This window comes from Miscanthus floridulus, chromosome 8 (genome assembly GCF_019320115.1).
Source record: "Miscanthus floridulus cultivar M001 chromosome 8, ASM1932011v1, whole genome shotgun sequence".
In the NCBI taxonomy this organism is placed as follows: domain Eukaryota; kingdom Viridiplantae; phylum Streptophyta; class Magnoliopsida; order Poales; family Poaceae; genus Miscanthus; species Miscanthus floridulus.
In genome coordinates, this window is record NC_089587.1 from 107921240 (window position 1) to 107940115 (window position 18876).

An 18876-nucleotide genomic window follows, 5' to 3' on the forward strand; every position below is an offset into this window, starting at 1 on the left:
CGGACGGTGCAAATCCTCGTTGAAACGTAAATACGCGAATAAAAAAAATCCCGCGTCGTACCTTGCTTATCTGTAACACTGCTTCCTTCCAATGGATCCAGCACAGTCTTATCCTCTCCCCTGTTTCGTAAACACAACATTATCCTCTCCCCTGCTCCTTCTCCTCCCATCGATGCTAGCGCCTAAGCTGACGAGATTGGCAGCGGACGTTGCCTGCGGCGCGGAGGTGAAGGGAGCCTGCGACTCGCACCCGTGCTCAAGATGCGCAATCGTCGGAGAGCGCGACAAAGGATCCGACGGATGGTTCAATGACGGTGGGGCCTATGTGCTCAACGACGGGTGCCATGGTGGCTTGGAGGATCCGCATGTCACAAGTGATCCAATCAAAAGTGACTTTGCAACATGTAGCAATGCGAGATGCAACATTAGAAGTCATCATTTGCAACAACGAGAAATATATGATAAGAATAACGAATTCCTGCCCGAACAAATAGAGATGTTTCATGCTGCAACATCCGATCGAAATCCCTTTTTCCTGTAAGAGGGAGACTTTGCTATTCAGCTATTGAAACATCCGATAACAACTCATGCAACAGCAACAAAAAATACTAATGCAACAAAGAAATATTACTTGTTGCAACAGTAGAATAAGGCTATTGCAACATCTAATTCATTCAGCTGCAACATGAAAGCGTCGCGTTCACGAAGTCAGTCGGCAAGGAAGAAGGATACCCCCATGGCAACACCAATTCCCATCTTAACATTTCAAATCAACCATCGCAACATGCAAAATCAAACACTGAAACATCACAAATCCTATAGAGAGGGGCAAGCAAAAATCAGAATAGAAATCCTAGAAAAGTGAACAAAATCCGCAACAAAGAGGAACGAACAATTGAAACAAATAAAATAAATATACAAAACATTTGGACTTTACCGTTGTCACATCCATATTGAGCGGAAGAGTCAGGTCGGCTAAGATGGCAGCGGTGGGTGAGGGGCCTGGGCGACGACGGCGAAGTAGTAGAGCAAGAGCGGCGGTAGGCGGGCGTGTGAGGAGGGGAGGTGACTAAACAGGGGCATGGGCGGCGCTGAGCAAGGAGGACCACGTCCCCAACACTGGCGAGCTCGCTTGGAGGAGGGACGGGCGTGCGGGAGGCATTTGCGAGCGCCGCTGCGGAGAAAGAGAGAGAGCTGCAACAAAGAAAGAGAGAGGGGGTGAACAGGATGAGTGATGTGGGGGAGGACAAGGATAGACGCATGGGTGTCAGGGGATTTGCGCACGGATCAGATGTGAGACACATAGTATTACCGTATATATCGTGAAGTCGACATATATGTGTGGGGTGCTGATATAACGACACACGTTTTTTTAGATTAATTAGTTTGATAGTAGATGATAATAACGTATATAGTCGTCTATATATATATATATATATATATATATATATATATATATATATATATATATATATATATACACACTCGGTTACTCGTTGGATGACTGGATACGCTATGTCGGGTTTAATTGGTTGTGACCCACTAAGGGTAGTACAGGAGTATAGTGGTAGGTGGATAGGTGGAGGAAGTAACCACTCCTGCCTCGAGACAAGCTAATTTACGATAATAAGTTATTTTGTAGCTACCTTCATTTACGATAATTTTATATACTAATTTACGATAATGTCAATACATATTTACGATAGTTGGGTTACTATAAGTCTATAACACATAGGGATATTTACCATAACGTTATAGTAAACCACTTAGTAAGGAGTTACTATAATCTCGTAAATTAATATAATAATTATCGTAACTCAAAGTGGCTACAGAATAAGTTATTTTATAGCCAGCTACAGAATAACGTTATGGTAAATATCCCTATGTGTTATAGTAACCCAACTATCGTAAATATGTATTGACATTATCGTAAATTAGTATATAAAATTATCGTAAATGAAGGTAGCTACAAAATAACTTATTATCGTAAATTAGCTTGTCTCGAGGCATATATCAGCGGTCTGAAAGTATATAACTAATTCTAGGAGTCGCGTTATTTGCGTGGATCACTTGAAAAGTAGGATTTACATAGATGCATGCACTTTGAGTTGCGTTCACTGTTGGATGCCTAACTGTCCTATACTGTATAGGTTATTTGGATTCGTGCCATTATAATTTTTTATGTTCGGAGAAACGCTATTACTATTCGTCTATTTTGAAGTATGTCATTACAATTCTTCGTTTCCCACAAAAATATCACTGAATACGTATGGACACAGCCTGGGCCCAGCTGCAAGGCGTATACGAAGACGTATACTTCATCGCCCCTGTCACTGACACGCGGGCCCCACATGTCATCTTCTTCTTCCTCCTCTCTCCCTCTCTCTCCATCCCGAATGCGGCCAAGGCCACGGCGAGCAGCAGCAGCACGCCGGCAGCCCGAGCGCCGCGGGCGAGCAACAACACGTCGGGCAGGCCGCGAGCTCCGCGCCGGCCGCGTCCTCGGCGCACCGCCCGGGCGGTGAGCTCCGCACCGGCCGCATCATGCTGCTCGGCTGTGGCGCTTCCGTTGTCGGCTGCTCGACCGCGACGCGCTGGGTCACGACAGCGGCTCGTCGACTCGCCCGCAAGCCCGCAGCCGCCGCCGCCGGTAGCGCCTGCCGTGGCCGCGTCGGGATGGAGAGAGAGAGAGAGCCGGAGAGAGAGATGAGGAGAGGAAGAAGATGACATGTGGGGCCCGCATGTCAGTGATAGGGGAGATGAAGTATACGTCTTCGTATACGCCTGCAGCTGGGCCCAGGCTGTGTCTATACGTATTCAGTGGCATTTTTGTGGGAAACGAAGAATTGTAATGGCATGCTTCATAATAGGTGAATAGTAATGATGTTTCTCTAAACATTGAAAATTATGATGGCATGAATCCAAATAACCCATATATATATATACATATACATTGATGTGTTTCTTTCATGTGATGGAACGTATCTTGCACAACTCCACTGGACTTACACGTAAAGTGTTAGATCAATCTATGTCATGGTTTGTGTGGCTGATAAACCGGCTGATACTAATTCGTTATGAGAGAAAAACACTAGTCCTTGGCTATTCGCTTGAATTATCAGCCCAGCTTATCAGCTCGCTTGAACTTATCAACACGGCTTATCAGGTAAGGAATAATATTTTTTTTTCTAAAAAAAACCATCCGCCGGTGCAGTAGAGGAGCGACGCTATCCAATCAATGGTTCCCTCCCTAGCATGCGCGGTGGCAGGGGTATGCCCCCTGTATGCCAAGACATACCCAAGATTTGGGAGACAAAATTAATATGTATATATACACACTAATACACAGGTTTATACGTATCTTGTTACATTCCCTCGTAGGCCCAATAGAACAGCCATTTCCTGCAGCCCACGAAGGAAGCCCAGAATACATTCTGCGTGACTCCATCGCCCCGCCGCAGCACGGAGCACGGAGCACCTCCCACACTCCTGCGAAAGGCGCTGCCGGGCAGCACCTCGCCACCTCCCCCACTCTGGCCGACTCGCCCCCTGCCCTCCACCTCGCTGGCCTCGCCCGGTCGCCCCCTACGGCCCTGCCATTTTCCCTGCTGCGGTTGCCTCCTCCCAGGTCCCAGCGTGAAGGAGCCGAGCACTGGCGGCAGCGGCACCCCCTTCTACAAGCACCTTCCGCGACCAGGGGCCCTTCCCCCTCGGCCTCAGTGCTCGGCGGCTTCAAGCAAGGTGAGCAGAGAAGATGCAGAACACCCGAGAGCCTAGATCCACTCCTCAGTGGTTCAGTGAGCTAATGAAAATTTCTTTTTCTAATTCTCTTGGTTTTATTCTTAATTTTTGTAACGTAGACGAAGAAGAAGGGTGTTAACATATTTGCATTGTGGGAGAAAGCTGCAAAGGCAAAGGAAAAAAATAACCTTCACATCCACACCAAATGCTCATTCTGCTGAGATTGAGAGTAATGGAGCGATATGTAGTTAGCACTATGCCAGCACAGACTGATGGTGAAGCTCCCCAACTTGTGCTAATGCGGAATGATGATTTATTTAAGTTTCGAAGTTGTAATTTGGTTATTATTATAGATTTGTTTTGGCCATTATAACTTATCATCTTCGTTTCGAAATTTTATACGCGCGGCGTACCCAGCCACGAATTCATGGCTCCGCCACTCCTCCCTAGTTCCATCGCATCGGCCGGCCCGCCGGCCGTCTTCCTGAGACCAAGACCGCTAGTACATCATTCGTGGATTTGACGACGGGAACACCGACCGGAAACAGCGCGTGACCCCGGGCGCGATCCATCATCCATCCCTTTCGCAAACCACCATGCACTTCCACTTCCACGGCCCGGCTCCCCCCCCACTCCCATGGGAACCAACGACAGCGAGTAGTCGATCCGGCCACCGATCCGCTCCGCCCGCCCGGCGTGACGGGCGGATCGATCCGCGTCGTGTGGTGCTACGTACCGACCGCCTGGCGGGTCTACGGGAGCTACACATCGATGCGGGCTGTAGGGGGTGGTTTCGACGGAAAAGACGTGGCGGGAGGTCGTGGGAACCAGCCTAGTACGTACTTGAGGCCCCGCGGCAGGGACGTGTCAGCCGGGCACTTCCCTGCTGCAGCCCGTCAGTCCCATGTCCCCGTCTCCAAACCGATCCGCGCGGCCGCCGTGCGATCACTTGACTTCTCCAGGTGATGCGTGACGGATGCGCGCCGGATGGGACGGGGCGGGCGTAGCACTGTTTGGGTGCGGTGCGGGAGCAATAAAACTCGTCAGGCGGAGGTCCCGTTCTTTTCCCGGGAATAGGAGCGGGTGTTTTCTAGTAGTACGCATGGTGTGCGTCATGTGGTGCAAAACGTCCTAGGACTGCTTCTCGTTTCAGGGTGTTTGGTTCGAGCTATTAAACTTAGCTACTAAACGGTTTAGTTATTTTTAGTAACTTCAGAGTTACTAGAGATGACTAAAGTCTTTTTAATAGCTTTTAATCATAGCGTTTGGTTAAAAAGTTACTAAAATAACTAAAATCTACTAAATTTAGTAGCTACTAGACGAACAAAACATACCAAATTCAGTTATACCGTGTGTCGATTGTGCAGACGCGTACCGTACCAATCCTTACATTCTCTACTAGTACGCTACTCCTCCTATGATTTGGGATTAATCTCATCCGCACCTATGTACCCTCCTTTTAAGAGTTTGATCGAGTCGATCTTTAAATTAACAAAGTCCATCACATATATATCTTGCCATCGGTGCACATAGCCTAGCTAATAAATATAGATGTTTCTTCTAGAATAAATATAGAAAAATAAGACCCGTGGCTAATAATACTCCCTATGTCCCTAAATAAATCAGTTCTTAGAATCCGTGCAGGTCAAACTACCTTAAATTTGACTGATTTTATGGGAAAGAGTAATAACATTTATGACATAAAATAAACATATTATGAAAATATATTCTATGATATATCTAACGATAATAATTTGATATCATAAATCTTGATGGATCTTTTTAGAAATTCGATCAAAGTTTGACTTAATACAACTCTAAAATCTATTTATTCAGAGACAGAGTGAGTATAAAACTTGAGTAGAAACATGGCTAATAACCTAATGATCCGAGCAGAGCACATTTTGTGACTTAGAGGTTGTTTGGATTGGCACTAGGCAAACGTGTCTGCCAACCAAAAGGGTGTTCGGCTGGCTGGTGGCTGGCTGGCCAACCCACCCACGAAGCACTGTTCACATGAACAGTGTTTTCAGGCAGAACAATATTTTTCTCTCACAACAATTAGTCGGAACAATATTTTGACTTATTTTTCAGTCCTGCCGAACAGGCTCCAAACTATTCAGTGGCGTTGGACTTTGAGGGCCTGTTTGGTTGCTCTTCACGGCACCGCCGACCAGGCAGCCATAAGAGCAAGTATAATAGCAGGTTGTAAGCCGACTAAATGCTGAGGTGGAGGAGAGAGGGGAGGAGAGAGGGGAGGAGCGGGCTGTAAGCTTACAGCCGGCTTGGGCACAAGAACCAAGAAAGTCTGTGAGAGAGATAAGTGGGCCATGTATTAACTGTAAAGAGCCAACTACTATATAAGTGGGCTGAGAGAAGGCTATAAGGAACCTTACACCCAGCAAGCCAGCTATATTATTAGCCTTGCTCTAACAGCCCTAGGCATCCAAAATTGAACGTCGGGGAACGCTGCCTGGGCGGCAAGAACCCATTAGGACATAAGTGCCTGGGATCACATCTGCTGCCTGGTGAAAGTTGTCTGGTCCAGGGTTCTAACCAAACAGCCCTTTGATGTTATATAGGCTCATAGCGTGTACTCCTTTCACATAAAAGATCACCTAAATATTTTTCAGGCAAAATGAGAAGCCTCACAAAATATCATCTTATATTTCCTACCAAAAAAGACAGAGAAGAGAGGGAGTTGAGGACCCAGAATACATTGTACTTTGGTACAAATTTTGAACTCTACCCTTATATTTCTCTTGATTAAGGAAAATAAAAACTAAACTAATCCATTCATCCTAATTAATGAGGGCAAGGTGGTCTTTTTCCAGTCTCATTATTTGTTTGGAAATCGCTTGGACCTCTTATATTACATGACGGAGTGAGTAGAAGCGAGCACTGCTATGGCTCCATTCGCTTCGCTGAAAAAACAAGCCGAAATACTATTCTGGCTGATTTGTTGTAAGAGAAAGCACTGTTCCGGCTGAAAAAACAAGCTGAAAAAGACGGATTATAAGATAAGCGAACATAGCCTATATATATAAAAAGATGGGAATGATTCAATTACTGCTAGATTTGAAAACAAAGGTAATTAGGAACTCCTTTATGATTAGATTTTACTATGTATTCCCTCCGTCCTATAACATAGTACACTCAAGCATTAAAAATAGTACCAAAATATAAGAGATTTGGTAGTTTTGCGTTAGATAGTAGCATAAATTTGGTAGATATTATATTATTACTTGCCACTTATCAATCAATCTCTATTAATCACTAATCACGCTGATGATACCATCTTGTTAGGAAATGAAGAGTATACTGCCTCAGTCCCATAATAAATAAGATTTTGAGGTTCAAAATTTGTAACAAACTAAATAAATAAATAACATTGTACGTAAACATGGAAGAATGTCTCATAATATGGAAGTTAATCATCCATGCACGCAAATGGTATCTGCCAAATCCAAGAGATATCCTCTAGAAAAGGAAAAGGAGATGAGGGTACATACGTCTTTTGCCAACGTCCTTAGGCTATCCAAAATTTCAAGAAACTTATTTATTATGGGATGGGGGGAAGTACGTGTGTTTTGTATTTATATGAGATTTGCTATTTTTCCACGTGCCTCAAAAATAGCATGTGTCCATGGAACAGCTGTGAGCCATGAGATGAAGATCTAACGGATCAGATGTACGAATCTTGAAGCAAGATCAAAGGATCACGTTATCGCTGAACCAAAGACTGCTTTTTAGGGAAAGTGTTTTTATATTCGTGGAACTTTCGAAAAGCGGTATGTCTTTGAAAACATAGTAATATTTTGAATTTTGAATTCAAGCGTAGGATATGGCATGCAGATGCACAGATTAAAACATCCCACTTACCACTACACATAAGTACTACGGGCAACACCGAAACTGGCGCAGGACGTAGGACCACGAGTCCACGACACACACACCACACTTACGTTGTTGACAACCCGCCTACAGTGCTACATCGATCCCCCAACACACAGCTGGTCCCGACACAGGAGAGGAGAGAGGAAGGAGACGTCCCCACAGCTGTGCACTGCAAAGCAACACGGCCCCTCCTGCTCCAATCCATGGCATTCCATTCACCCCATATCCTGCAATATTCTAACCTCGCCGCAGTCTCAAATAATCCATGAGGAGCAACCAAACATCTCCAAACGCACAAGCGCTAGCGGCGGCAGGGCAGCTACCTTTCCTCCGTCACTTCGCCTTCCTCTCCCAATCAAACCCTAACCCTACGCCTGCCCGCTCCCCATCGTCCCTAGCTACACCGTACCCTCCCTCATCAGGCTAGATTGATCGAGTCGATCGATTTAGCAGGATGAGCGAGCGAGATGCGCATGACGGCGGGGACACCACCGGCCGCAGCGCGGCCGCGAGCATCGACTCCTTCTCGCAGCTGCCGTTCATCCGCCCGGCCGCAGCCCGCGAGAAGCAGCAGCAGCCGCCGAGAAGCTCCGCTGGGACATCCGGCATCCGGCTGTTCGGCGTCGACGTCCCACCGGACGCTGCCCTGGGGGCGGCCTCCCCCGCCGACGTGGAAGAAGCAGATAGCTCTGTCAACGAAAGCACCGCCAACGCCGCCGCAGCCGAACCGGCGGCAGGCGCTGCTGGGGCAGGCAGCAGTGACAGCGGCGGCGGAGGGGCCCGGAAGTTCGAGTGCCACTACTGCTGCCGGAACTTCCCGACGTCGCAGGCGCTGGGCGGGCACCAGAACGCGCACAAGCGGGAGCGGCAGCACGCGAAGCGCGTGCAGTTCCAGACAGCCATGGCCATGAACCACACCCAGTACTACTACCCGGACCCCGCCCACCTCTACCCCGCCTTCGCAGCTTATAGACACCACCACCGCTTCGCCGCCGCGCCGCCGCCGCCGCCGCACTACCCCTCGTGGGCGGGCGCCAGCAGGTACTACAGCGGACCCGGGTCCATCTCGCAGCCGATCAACGGCAGCCCGGTGACGCCGTCGTCCGGGCTGTGGCAGGTCCCCACAGGCGCCGGCGGCATCGGAGTGGGGACTCCGGCTCCGTTGGCCGAGCGACGTCAAGACCAGCCCGTGCAACCACTGCCGATGATGCTCGGAGCTGAGGAACCAGCAGTGGTGGTGCGGGGAGCTGGCTCGGCGCCCTTCTCGCCGTCGACCTCCTCCTCGTCATCGTCGGCTTTGCCTCATAAGCGCCCCGCCCCGCCGGAGTCTAAAGAGAATGAGAATAATGTGAGTTTGGATCTGAGCTTGTAGTCGCGAGAAATGACAGTCCATCGGCCACAGACTTCCATCGACCTCCTCTCCCATGCATGCTTGGAATTGTTCAGTTCAGCTTCTATATCCAGTACGGTGTTCAATTAAAGATAAGAAAGCAATTATCTCTCTCAACCGTTTGTCTGCACTTCTGGAATTTGTTCAGTTCCTTTTGAGCATTTCTTTTAGCTAAAATTTGGTACAGATAAAAAGGGATTATTATAGCTGGTGAAAGGAGTAATTTACAATTTTAGATTCTGAACTTGTGCTATCGATAAACATAGGCTTTAGTTTGCCGAAGTACATTCGCAACTCAGCATGCATGCACTTCTTGAAAGATTTGAACTGTGCGTTAATTAACCCGCACCCATTTAAGTTATTCTATAATTCAAACATTAGTGAATTTATTTCAAAATCTAAACTCCATGATTTATGAATCCGAATATCATGCCTTATTCTTCGGTGTTGATTTCATTTGTATACATAATGATCTTTTCACTAAGCTGTGAGGGAAACAAAGCATACTTGGACGCTTGGAGCATGTGGCGCTTTGCTTAGCATGCCTTATTCTGAAATTATAATATGTTTGTTTGATCGTCAGATTTGAAAATACTTTCTGAATGGCAACTTAAATGTTTAATCATCAGGCCCAGTACCTTCGGAAAAGAGCATATAGTCGTCGTATTTTCTTGCCCTGGCCTTAACTGGTAGTAAAAAATTCGGAAAAGAGAAAATCAGGCGCTACATTGAACAATTTATAATACTTACCTTCTTCGTCGTTCTGAAGTGGGGAAAAACAAACTTTGGTTCGTTCCGCTGTGAAAGAGATCGAAGGGATGTGACCACTGATGAAAATATTCACTTTGCAATTTTTTTTTTTTTTTGGAAATGAACTTTGCGAGAAATATACAAACATGCTCCGTTTGAGGTTTCTATTTCAGTTAGCGGCACCTTTGATGTTTAGCTGGAGCTAATGGTATGTTTACGTGATGGTGAATAATGACTCTTAGCTCCCTTCAATTCACTTCCGTGTACCATTTGAAACCATAAGATGCAGAACTTGTGTATATGAAATTATATAAACATTCTTATGCATCCCAACAAAAACTGCAATCTGCCTTTAAGGAAAAGTCTGGAAAGCTGTTGTTCAATAATTGCATATTTCTTAAAAAGAGTGCAGCAGTAGTAGAATAATCATATCATCCATCATCATATATGGGAAAGTCAGACAATTAAGCCAACTTTGAAGCTTTTGAATCGTATACATAGGACACCTGATTACTTAAACAAATCTCTTTAGTGCTCCTTAATTATCAGATGCTAGTTTTGAATAACAAGCAGCTAGGTGCAGTGCAACGCATATATAGGTCTACTAGCTAGTACAAGCTATTGCATTTCTTGTTGAGATATATAGGTCTACTCAAAGTCGGAACTTTCTATTTGTACTTTGTATATTCTTTAGATAGTTTTCAATCTCTTGAAACATAGACTTACATTTGAGTTTTGAGCCGATAACTATTGGAAACTAGCGAGCACTACGTCAGATTTGCATATCACTACCGGCATCCTCACTATCGGATTTGTGAGAACTGACAGTGATGTACCTTCACTACCGGTTATGAGCTTAAAAATAAAAAAAAATGATTAGGGCTAGGCTAAAACTGACAGTGAAGGATCACATCACTGCCGGTTTGTGGCTTGAACCGGTAGTATTTTGGTAGCCATTCATCACTGCCGGTTTAAGCCAAGAGCCAACAGTGATTGAGCTCTATCACTGTCGATTCTAGCCAAGAGCCGACGGTGATAAGCCTACAACACAAAAATGTTGCAGACGTCCTCTCCTTCGTCCTCTCTTCCATCTCGAGAACAGAGGCGTGCGTTTAGACCCTTCCCTCCATTGTTGCGGCTGCTCTTCACCATGAAGCTAATGCTTGGATTTTGAAGAATGACTTGATCTTTTTGCTTTAAGGTTAGTAACAAACATCTACTTCTTTGATTTTGTTGCTTAATTAGCTTTGTTTTGATGGCTACATTGCTTGATTCTCATTCTAGTTCTTTCTCCATTCTAGAGAGCACTTTTTCAATTGGACATTTGTGCAAGGCTCAAATTGTGGTGAATCCATCATCCAAACGGTTGGTGTCTATGAACACATTTAAATTCCTAGCTAATTATTCCATGGTGGTCAAGATCATCATTGTTAGTATGTGATGCTATAATTAGTTCTTAGAAGTAGAGTAGAATATATGTTCTTTATTATTGCGCAATAATTGTTTTTTACTACGATTTTCAATTTACAGGACCGGGGCTACAAATTTCAATTTTCCAATAATTAGTGTACAATAATGTTTCCAATAATTAGTGTACAATAATGTTTTCCAAAAATGGTACTTTCGAGCTACAATTGTTGTTTATGAAGCTCGATTTCTTATTAATTCTTTGTAATTACTGTCTAAGTATTTTTTTGTGCACAGATGGATCGAGATTGGATGCATCTGTCCTGAACGGACAAGTGGTACATGCATGACGTCAGCCAGTTTATCACCGATGCCAAAGCCCATGCTGGGAATGAGAACCCTGTCTTCTGCCCATGCAAAGATTGCAAGAATCATATGAACTTTTGTCAAATTGAGTCTATACGATCGCACTTGATTACCTAGGGGGTTCATGCCAAACTATACGATATGGACTATGCATAGTGAGGTTAGTGTGAATGTTCTGCAAGGAAAACGATGATAATGTAGACATGCCTGACGTAGCCATCCACGATGCTGACAAGGAACCCGGTGTCAATACGGAACCTATGACCACTAGTTAATAATGTGCTTAGGAACACGTTAGCTGATGACACCGAGGATAATGATGGTATTTCTCAACTGCTACGTAATGTAGAGACAAGATGTCTTAGTGAAAGACAGCTGAGAAAGCTAAAGAAAATGAGATAAGATGGTACAAAACACCATTGTATAAAAATTATCCAATGAGCAAACTGAAAGCCGACATCATGCTGTTAGAGTTCAAATCGACAAACGGATTGAGCGATAAAGGCTTCGATCAGTTGTTAGGTATAATAAGGAAAATGCTTCCAGAAAAAACGAGTTGCTAGAAAAGACATACTTGGCCAAGCAAATGATCTGCCCCATCAGCCTCAAGGTTGAAAAAATCCACGTGTGTTCCAATGATTGCATATTGTACCGTGGAGAAAATACAAAGACTTGGACAAGTGCCCCAAGTGTGAAGCTCCACGGTATAAGGAAGGGCCATCAGATGAGGGTACCAAGACCAGAGGAGGTTCCATAAAGGTCATTTGGTATTTCCCTATAGCTTGCATGTGCAAAGTGCAAAGTCAGCCAAGCTATTATGCTAGTATGACGAAGAGCGTAAGAAAGATACAATGATGAGGCACCCCGCCGATGGGTATGACTGGAGGACTATCAATAGTATGTTCTATAAGGACATTAGTGGAGAGGTATGGCACCTTTGGTTTGCTTTGAGCATAGATGGGATGAATCCTTTCGACCAGGTTAGAAGCAATCATAGCACCTAGCCAGTGACGCTCTGTATAAACAACATTCCACCTTGGGTCTGTATGAAGCGGTCGTACATCCAGATGCCACTACTAATCCAAGGACCAAGACAACCTAGGAATGACATCGATGTGTTTCTGGAACCAGTGATCGATGAACTAGTGGAGATGTTTGAAAAGGGTGTGCCAGATGTTTGGGACAATTACAAAAAGGAACATATCATGATCAAGGGAGTACTTATCGCTACAATCACCGACCTGCCAGGTCGAGGTTCATTGTCCGGAGAGAAGACAAAAGGTTATACTGGATGTGTCGAGTGCTTGGACGACACCGATGCGGTAAATCTGCCAAATAACTCAAAGATAATTTATATGGGACACCATAGGTTCCTACCTAAGGATCACCCTTACCGTAGGAACAGAAAAGATTTCAACGGTACTATTGAGAAACACTTAGCTCTAAAATATCAAGATGGGCCTGCGATACTTCGAGAACTCAACAAACTGGAGGTTGTCCTTGGGAAGGGGGACAATACAGTAGCAGCGCCTGATGAGAGCGTTTGGAAGAAAAAATTGGTTTTCTAGAAACTACCTTACTAGGCCATTTCTGAGTGTACGCCACTGTCTTGATCTCATGCACATCACTAAAAACGTGTGCGCTAACACTCTTAACACCTTGATGGACACCAGGGGGGGACATCAAAGGATTCACTAGCCACACTGCCTAGACATGCAACACTTGAGAATTAGGAAGGAGCTGCATCCCATGGAGCTAGAGAATGACCAGTTTGAACTTCCAGTTGCATCATGGACATTGAAGAAGGAAGAAAAGCGTGCGCTTATTTCTTTCTTCAATGAACTCAAAGTCCCTAATGGGCTACTGTATGAACCCGAAGAGGCTAGTGAACATGAGAGAACTCAAGTTCAACTATGGCCCTATAAAGGCCCATGACTGTCATGTCATTATGACTCAGCTGCTTCCTGTTGCCCTGCATGGTATCCTCCCCCCAAAGGTCCGTGCTCCAATCATAAAGCTTTGCTCATTGAAAGGATCAAGATGCCTAAGAGGGGGGGTGAATTGGGCCAATTCTAAATTTCTTTGCAATAATTATGTCCTATGGTTAGCCCAATTAACCCCTTGTGCCTAGAAAGTGTTTCTATTGATCTACCACATAAAAGTTTAGCAACCTATATTCTAATCCTACTCTAGCATGGCAATTCTATGAATGTAAATGACAAGAATTGAATTGCTCAAAGTAAATGCTCAAAGTAAAGAGAGAATGAGGAACACGACAGTGTTTTTGCTGAGGTATCGAAGAGTCACCACTCCCCACTAGTCCTCGTTGGAGCACCCACGCAAGGGTGTAGCTCCCCCTTGATCCATGCAAGGATCAAGTGCTCTCTACGGGTTGATTCTTCAACACTCTGTCGCGGTGAATCACCCACAACCGCTCACAACTTGAGTTGGGTCATCCACAAGCTTCGTCGGATGATCACCAAGCTCCCGATCACCACCAAGCCGTCTAGGTGATGGCGATCACCAAGAGTAACAAGCATGAACTCTCACTTGACCACGACAAGCCTAATGGAAGGTTGGATGCACACTTTGCTACTCTTGATCTCACTAATGAGGGCTCTCTTTGGGATTCTCAAATCTCAATCACCTCACTAGGACCTTGACTCTTCTTGGCACTCTCAAAGATGTTTCTCAGCTGTTGGAATGAGCAAAAGTACCCCCTCACACGAATGGAGAAAGTATTTATAACCTTGATTGAAAAACGAATCCGTTATGTGTCTCTACGGGGTCACCAGATGCTCCAGGTCATGTTGACCGGACGCTTCGGTCATCTTGACCAGACGCTCCAGTCAGTTCTCCCTGATCTCTAGTGTTTAAGTTGTGACCTGGACTGCTGGATAGGGTCCGGTCAGCACTGACTGGACGCATCCGATCATGATTTTCCCTCTCTAGAACCTTACTGGAGTCAACCGAACGCTGGTACCCAGCGTGCAGTCACTCACCTCTCAGCATCCGATCGTGTCCAGATGATTTCACCTTGATCAAATGAACTGACCGGACTCTGTGCCAGCGTCCGGTCCACTCCAGGAACCAACATCCGGTCAATATTTGACCCTCCATTCACTTTCAACTCTTGATCATACGTGAATGAAGTTTGCTCCAATGGATCTAAGGACTTTTTAGGAGCTACCTAGTGCTAGATTTAGCAAAGTGTGCACCACACCTAACTCACTAGACTCACCTAGGTCAAGCTACCCGTCCATACCCCCTTTAATAGTATGGCCAAAGGTAAAACAAAGTCCTAAACTACTCTAAGTGTCTCCTCAACTCTAATCTACACTTAGAACTAGTCCATCCTTAACCTTGTCGTCCGTCCTTTGAAAACCGAAATGATTTCCATCGTAGGGGCATAACCACCATGATAGCCCAATCGATCTCCATTACCGTGACCTAACTTAATTGCCTCTGCAAAACACACATTAGTCACAGTAATCACGTATTGTCATTAATCACTGAAACCCAACTAGGGGCCTACATGCTTTCAATCTCCCTCTTTTTAGTGATTGATGACAAAACCACCTCGAGTATGTGAAAGAGATGAGGTTTTTAACATGCTTGGTTCATATAAGCTTTTAACAATAAGAACAAAAGTGTTAGGCAAGCTTATATGACCTAAGCCAATATGATATACTCAAAAGATATGAAATAAGCAAGAGTACAAGTGATAAAGCTCATTTGCATTGGAGTAAAACGCGAAAGCAAAGCAAATGAGCATAACACAAGTGATATGACATATAAATGATTTAAAGTAGAGAGCACACATGTCACATATCACAATCACGTAGATATCACTATCACATAAATATAGTTTGATGCATAAAAGTAAACACACGAATGCATAATAGTGTATCACACATAAAAACCAAATATAATAGATAAACTAAGCTTCCCCTAAGTCGCTCCCCCTAAGTCTAACATACTCGATCCCTCTCCCCCTTTGGCGTCAAATACCAAAACCTAAGGGTCGGTCGGCGGGGCTGCAGCCGACGAGTCGGGCGCTGAGGTGCGAGGAGCGAGCTGGAACTATGTGCCATCATCATATGATCCTGAGCTCTGAGCAGTCTGACCCTCTGTAGCTGGAAGCGATGCTGAAGCGATCTGGGTCGGATCTATAACTAGCGCTGCCTGCTTTGATGAAAGGAGTGTCTCTATAGTCCCGGTAATAGGTGCAACTATGGAAGGACCTAGGACATGTAGCTCTAGCGGAGTAGGTCGCCCCCATCAACTCACTGAATGAAGCACCAAGGCTCCTGGAAACTGGGGTGAGCACTGATGAACTCTGAGGTGGAGTAAAGCCTGTATGAAGAGGAGTGAACTGCAGGGCTGGTATTGGTGAAGCAAACCACTAGGACACCTGCTCTGTAGGTGAAGGAAACTGTGGCGTTGGCTGTCCCTAACTCTGAAGCCCACTGGGCTATACAACCAGAGTCATAAAAGTGGTGGCAGGCTGACCAAGCTGAGGCGAAGGCTATGGCGGTGGAGCCCCAATAGCTATCACAACATGCTACATAAACTCAAGTAGCTGCTGCTGATGCATGGCCTGCTGCTGCTGCTGTATAGCCTGCTGCTGCTAGATCGCATGCTACTTCACTAGAACTCATCCTGTTGAGTCTAAAACTGTGCAAATATAGCAGCGGTCTCTTGAGCTTGGCGAGCCTGATCCTACCTCATCCGCTCAAGTATGGCAAGTAGAGCGGGGTCTATCTGCGGTGCAGGTGGAACTAAACTAGAGCTACCGGCCTCATGGTCATGTCGTCGTGGAGGCATCTAAGGGATATTGCGGTAGTCATCATTTGAGCTGTCACTAGGGTCGCTCTCGACCATTCTCTCCTGCTGAGCATCTAACTGCTCCTCCTCTATAGCTGCTATGCCCCTGATGGTCTTATTCTACTGGGCTACAGTCTTTGGCACCTCTAGACGACGGCACGGGTGGCTGGGTGTCCTCACCACACTATGGCGGATCATCTGAGTCATGTTGTATGTAGGGAACTCTGTAGTAGCACCACTATCCTCTACCAGTATCTCAAGTGGCCTCACAGTAACTACCCTATGGATCAAGAATGTAATCTAGTGAGCATATGGCAGCTGCCTGTGACCCCTAAACCCCTCTACAATAGTATCCTCCATCTCTGATAGAAGGAGATCCCAAATGTCAAACACAGTCTGCTACATCAGATAGTTCAGTAGCCATAGCTATATGCGTGTCAAGCCCTCGCGATACCCCATCCTCGGAAGTAGTGTCCTCCTCATAATAGCATCAAACACTCTAGCAGTAGGAGTGAGATCACTGGGTGTCCTGCTCGACCCCTCACCGAAAGGCTCTATGAAGCAATGGCGGACTAGATCTGTAGGGGGCACCATACCACCATGAGGGCATCTGGGAGGCGCTTTCTATCCATAGCAAACCTCATGAAGCCGAATTGGCTGCTCCTAAAGCCTGAGAATCTCTCTGGCCCTTGAGCTCATCAGTCCATAATCTCTACCTCTAAAAGCAAAGTGAATGAATCTATGTTGCGGCTCAATCTAGAGTGTAGCATAGAACTGACGGACCCAAGATAGAACATATAAGCCTGTCCATCCAAGTAAATCTATCAGCCCTGGCAGGTAAGCTAGGTAAGGGCGAATATGCTCTCCAGCTGCTGCTACAATGGACTCAATGTTGCACACCCTCTGAGATCTGAATACAGCCCCACTAGTTAAGATATGCATTATAAAAATCTTTCTGCAGTAGTGTGTAGAAACCCTCTGAAGCTCAGTCATCTCTCCTCGATGGGAACCACTGCTCAAAGTCCACAAATCTGAGCTGCGGCACCTGTTTGGCCATGGCGGCCCTTAAATCCAAGTGAGTCACTAGAGGCAGACCCTAGTGGTCTAGGCGGTGGACAAGAACCCCTCCATTGTGGCTCTAACCTCGATGTGACTAGAGCATGGGTACGACCAGAGCGGTGAAGCTACGGCTGAGGTGCCTGCTCTATCTCCTTAGCCTACTCTCCCTCCTAAGTCTGCTCTGCTGGCTTTGGCTACTGCTGTGACTCCCCCCTGAGACTAACTCTCATCAAGCCACATGCCGTCCTCCAACCATGACAGTCCCAGCTAGACCACCATGACGGCACTCAACCTGCTCAAGTGTAGCCATCGTAGATGGAGAAAGCTGATCTACAATAACAACACAACTCCTAGTACCTCCTCTCTCTATGCACTCTGCGGCCTCTGTAACTGCGGCTGCTCTCGCTGTATCTGCATCAGGGTACTTGTGCTTCTTTATCGCTAGCTTCTTCATCGCCTTTCCTTTTGCATCTGTAGGCTGGCGAGGCGGGGGCCTTGGATCCTCATCACTAGGACCACCTCCGACATTCTTGACATGAGCCATCTAATGGATCTGAAAAGAATAACTGTCGCTAACAAAGATCAACTGCCAACTATCACTTTCAAGGCTTGGCCTCGATCCATACTCACGAGCTTGGCCCTGAGTTGACTGTCAACTGCCACTAAGACCTCAGAAACACCGACTCGCTGCACATTAGAATAGATCAGATTTATAAATAATTATAACATATCTAGAGATATGAAACCTTAAGAAGCAAGCAATTAGGTATGAAATTGGAATCGAGGGCTTGCTACCTGATGAACTGGTGATCCAAAGAGAAGAGAAACGACACACGGGGAACCACCAAATCGGCTAGCGTTAGGGTTCTAGCTCAATGAAGTTTGGCGACCAAGAAGATGCGGAGGCAGTGGCTAAGTCACCGATGAGGAGCAATGCAGGGGTATGGTGGTGCTAGGGCATAGTGTGGGCTTCTTACTGGCGCAGAGGCTCGGGCATGGGCAGCGCTGCTGCTTGGTATGGCGGCAGCGTTGGAGCACGGCGTGAGCATGGTGACGCGCGGGGCATGCAGTGGCGGATCGGGCATGGGAGCGTGGGACGAGGTCGCAGTGGCACGACGCGGGAGCAGGGCACCGCAGTGGTTGGATGGTGCTGCTACGATGGCATGGAGCTAGGGCACGGGTACACGGCAGCTCAGGAGGCGGCGAATAGGGCATGAGTGCAACACGGGCGGCGATGATGGCGCAATGGCGGATTGGATGAGGTGCGGGATGAAATGGCGCGGTGGATTGGGATATAAGGGGTCCCCCGATGAGATAGAAAAGGAAATGGAGAAGAAGTCCTGAACCCGCATGATTTCAACTGACCGGACGCTCCGGTGGCAACGACCGGATGCTGCCACCCAGAGCCTGGTCGATTCTAGAGAGGTCCAAAACCACTA

At 46.3% G+C, this 18876-nt stretch overlaps 1 protein-coding gene across 1 annotated transcript; it reads left to right on the forward strand.

Annotated features, from left to right (window-relative positions):
- The first annotated feature begins 7799 nt into the window (after nt 1-7799).
- Nucleotides 7800-9096, forward strand: LOC136473213 (zinc finger protein 8-like). Its single transcript, XM_066470893.1, has one exon. It carries the CDS (start codon nt 8093-8095, stop codon nt 9008-9010), a length of 918 nt encoding a protein of 305 aa, XP_066326990.1. The 5' UTR covers nt 7800-8092; the 3' UTR covers nt 9011-9096.
- The last annotated feature ends 9780 nt before the right edge of the window (nt 9097-18876 follow it).

What these genes read in the sequence shown, in the direction of transcription:
- LOC136473213 (XM_066470893.1), top strand. Translation starts at nt 8,093, where the DNA reads ATGAGCGAGCGAGATGCGCATGACGGCGGGGACACCACCGGCCGCAGC.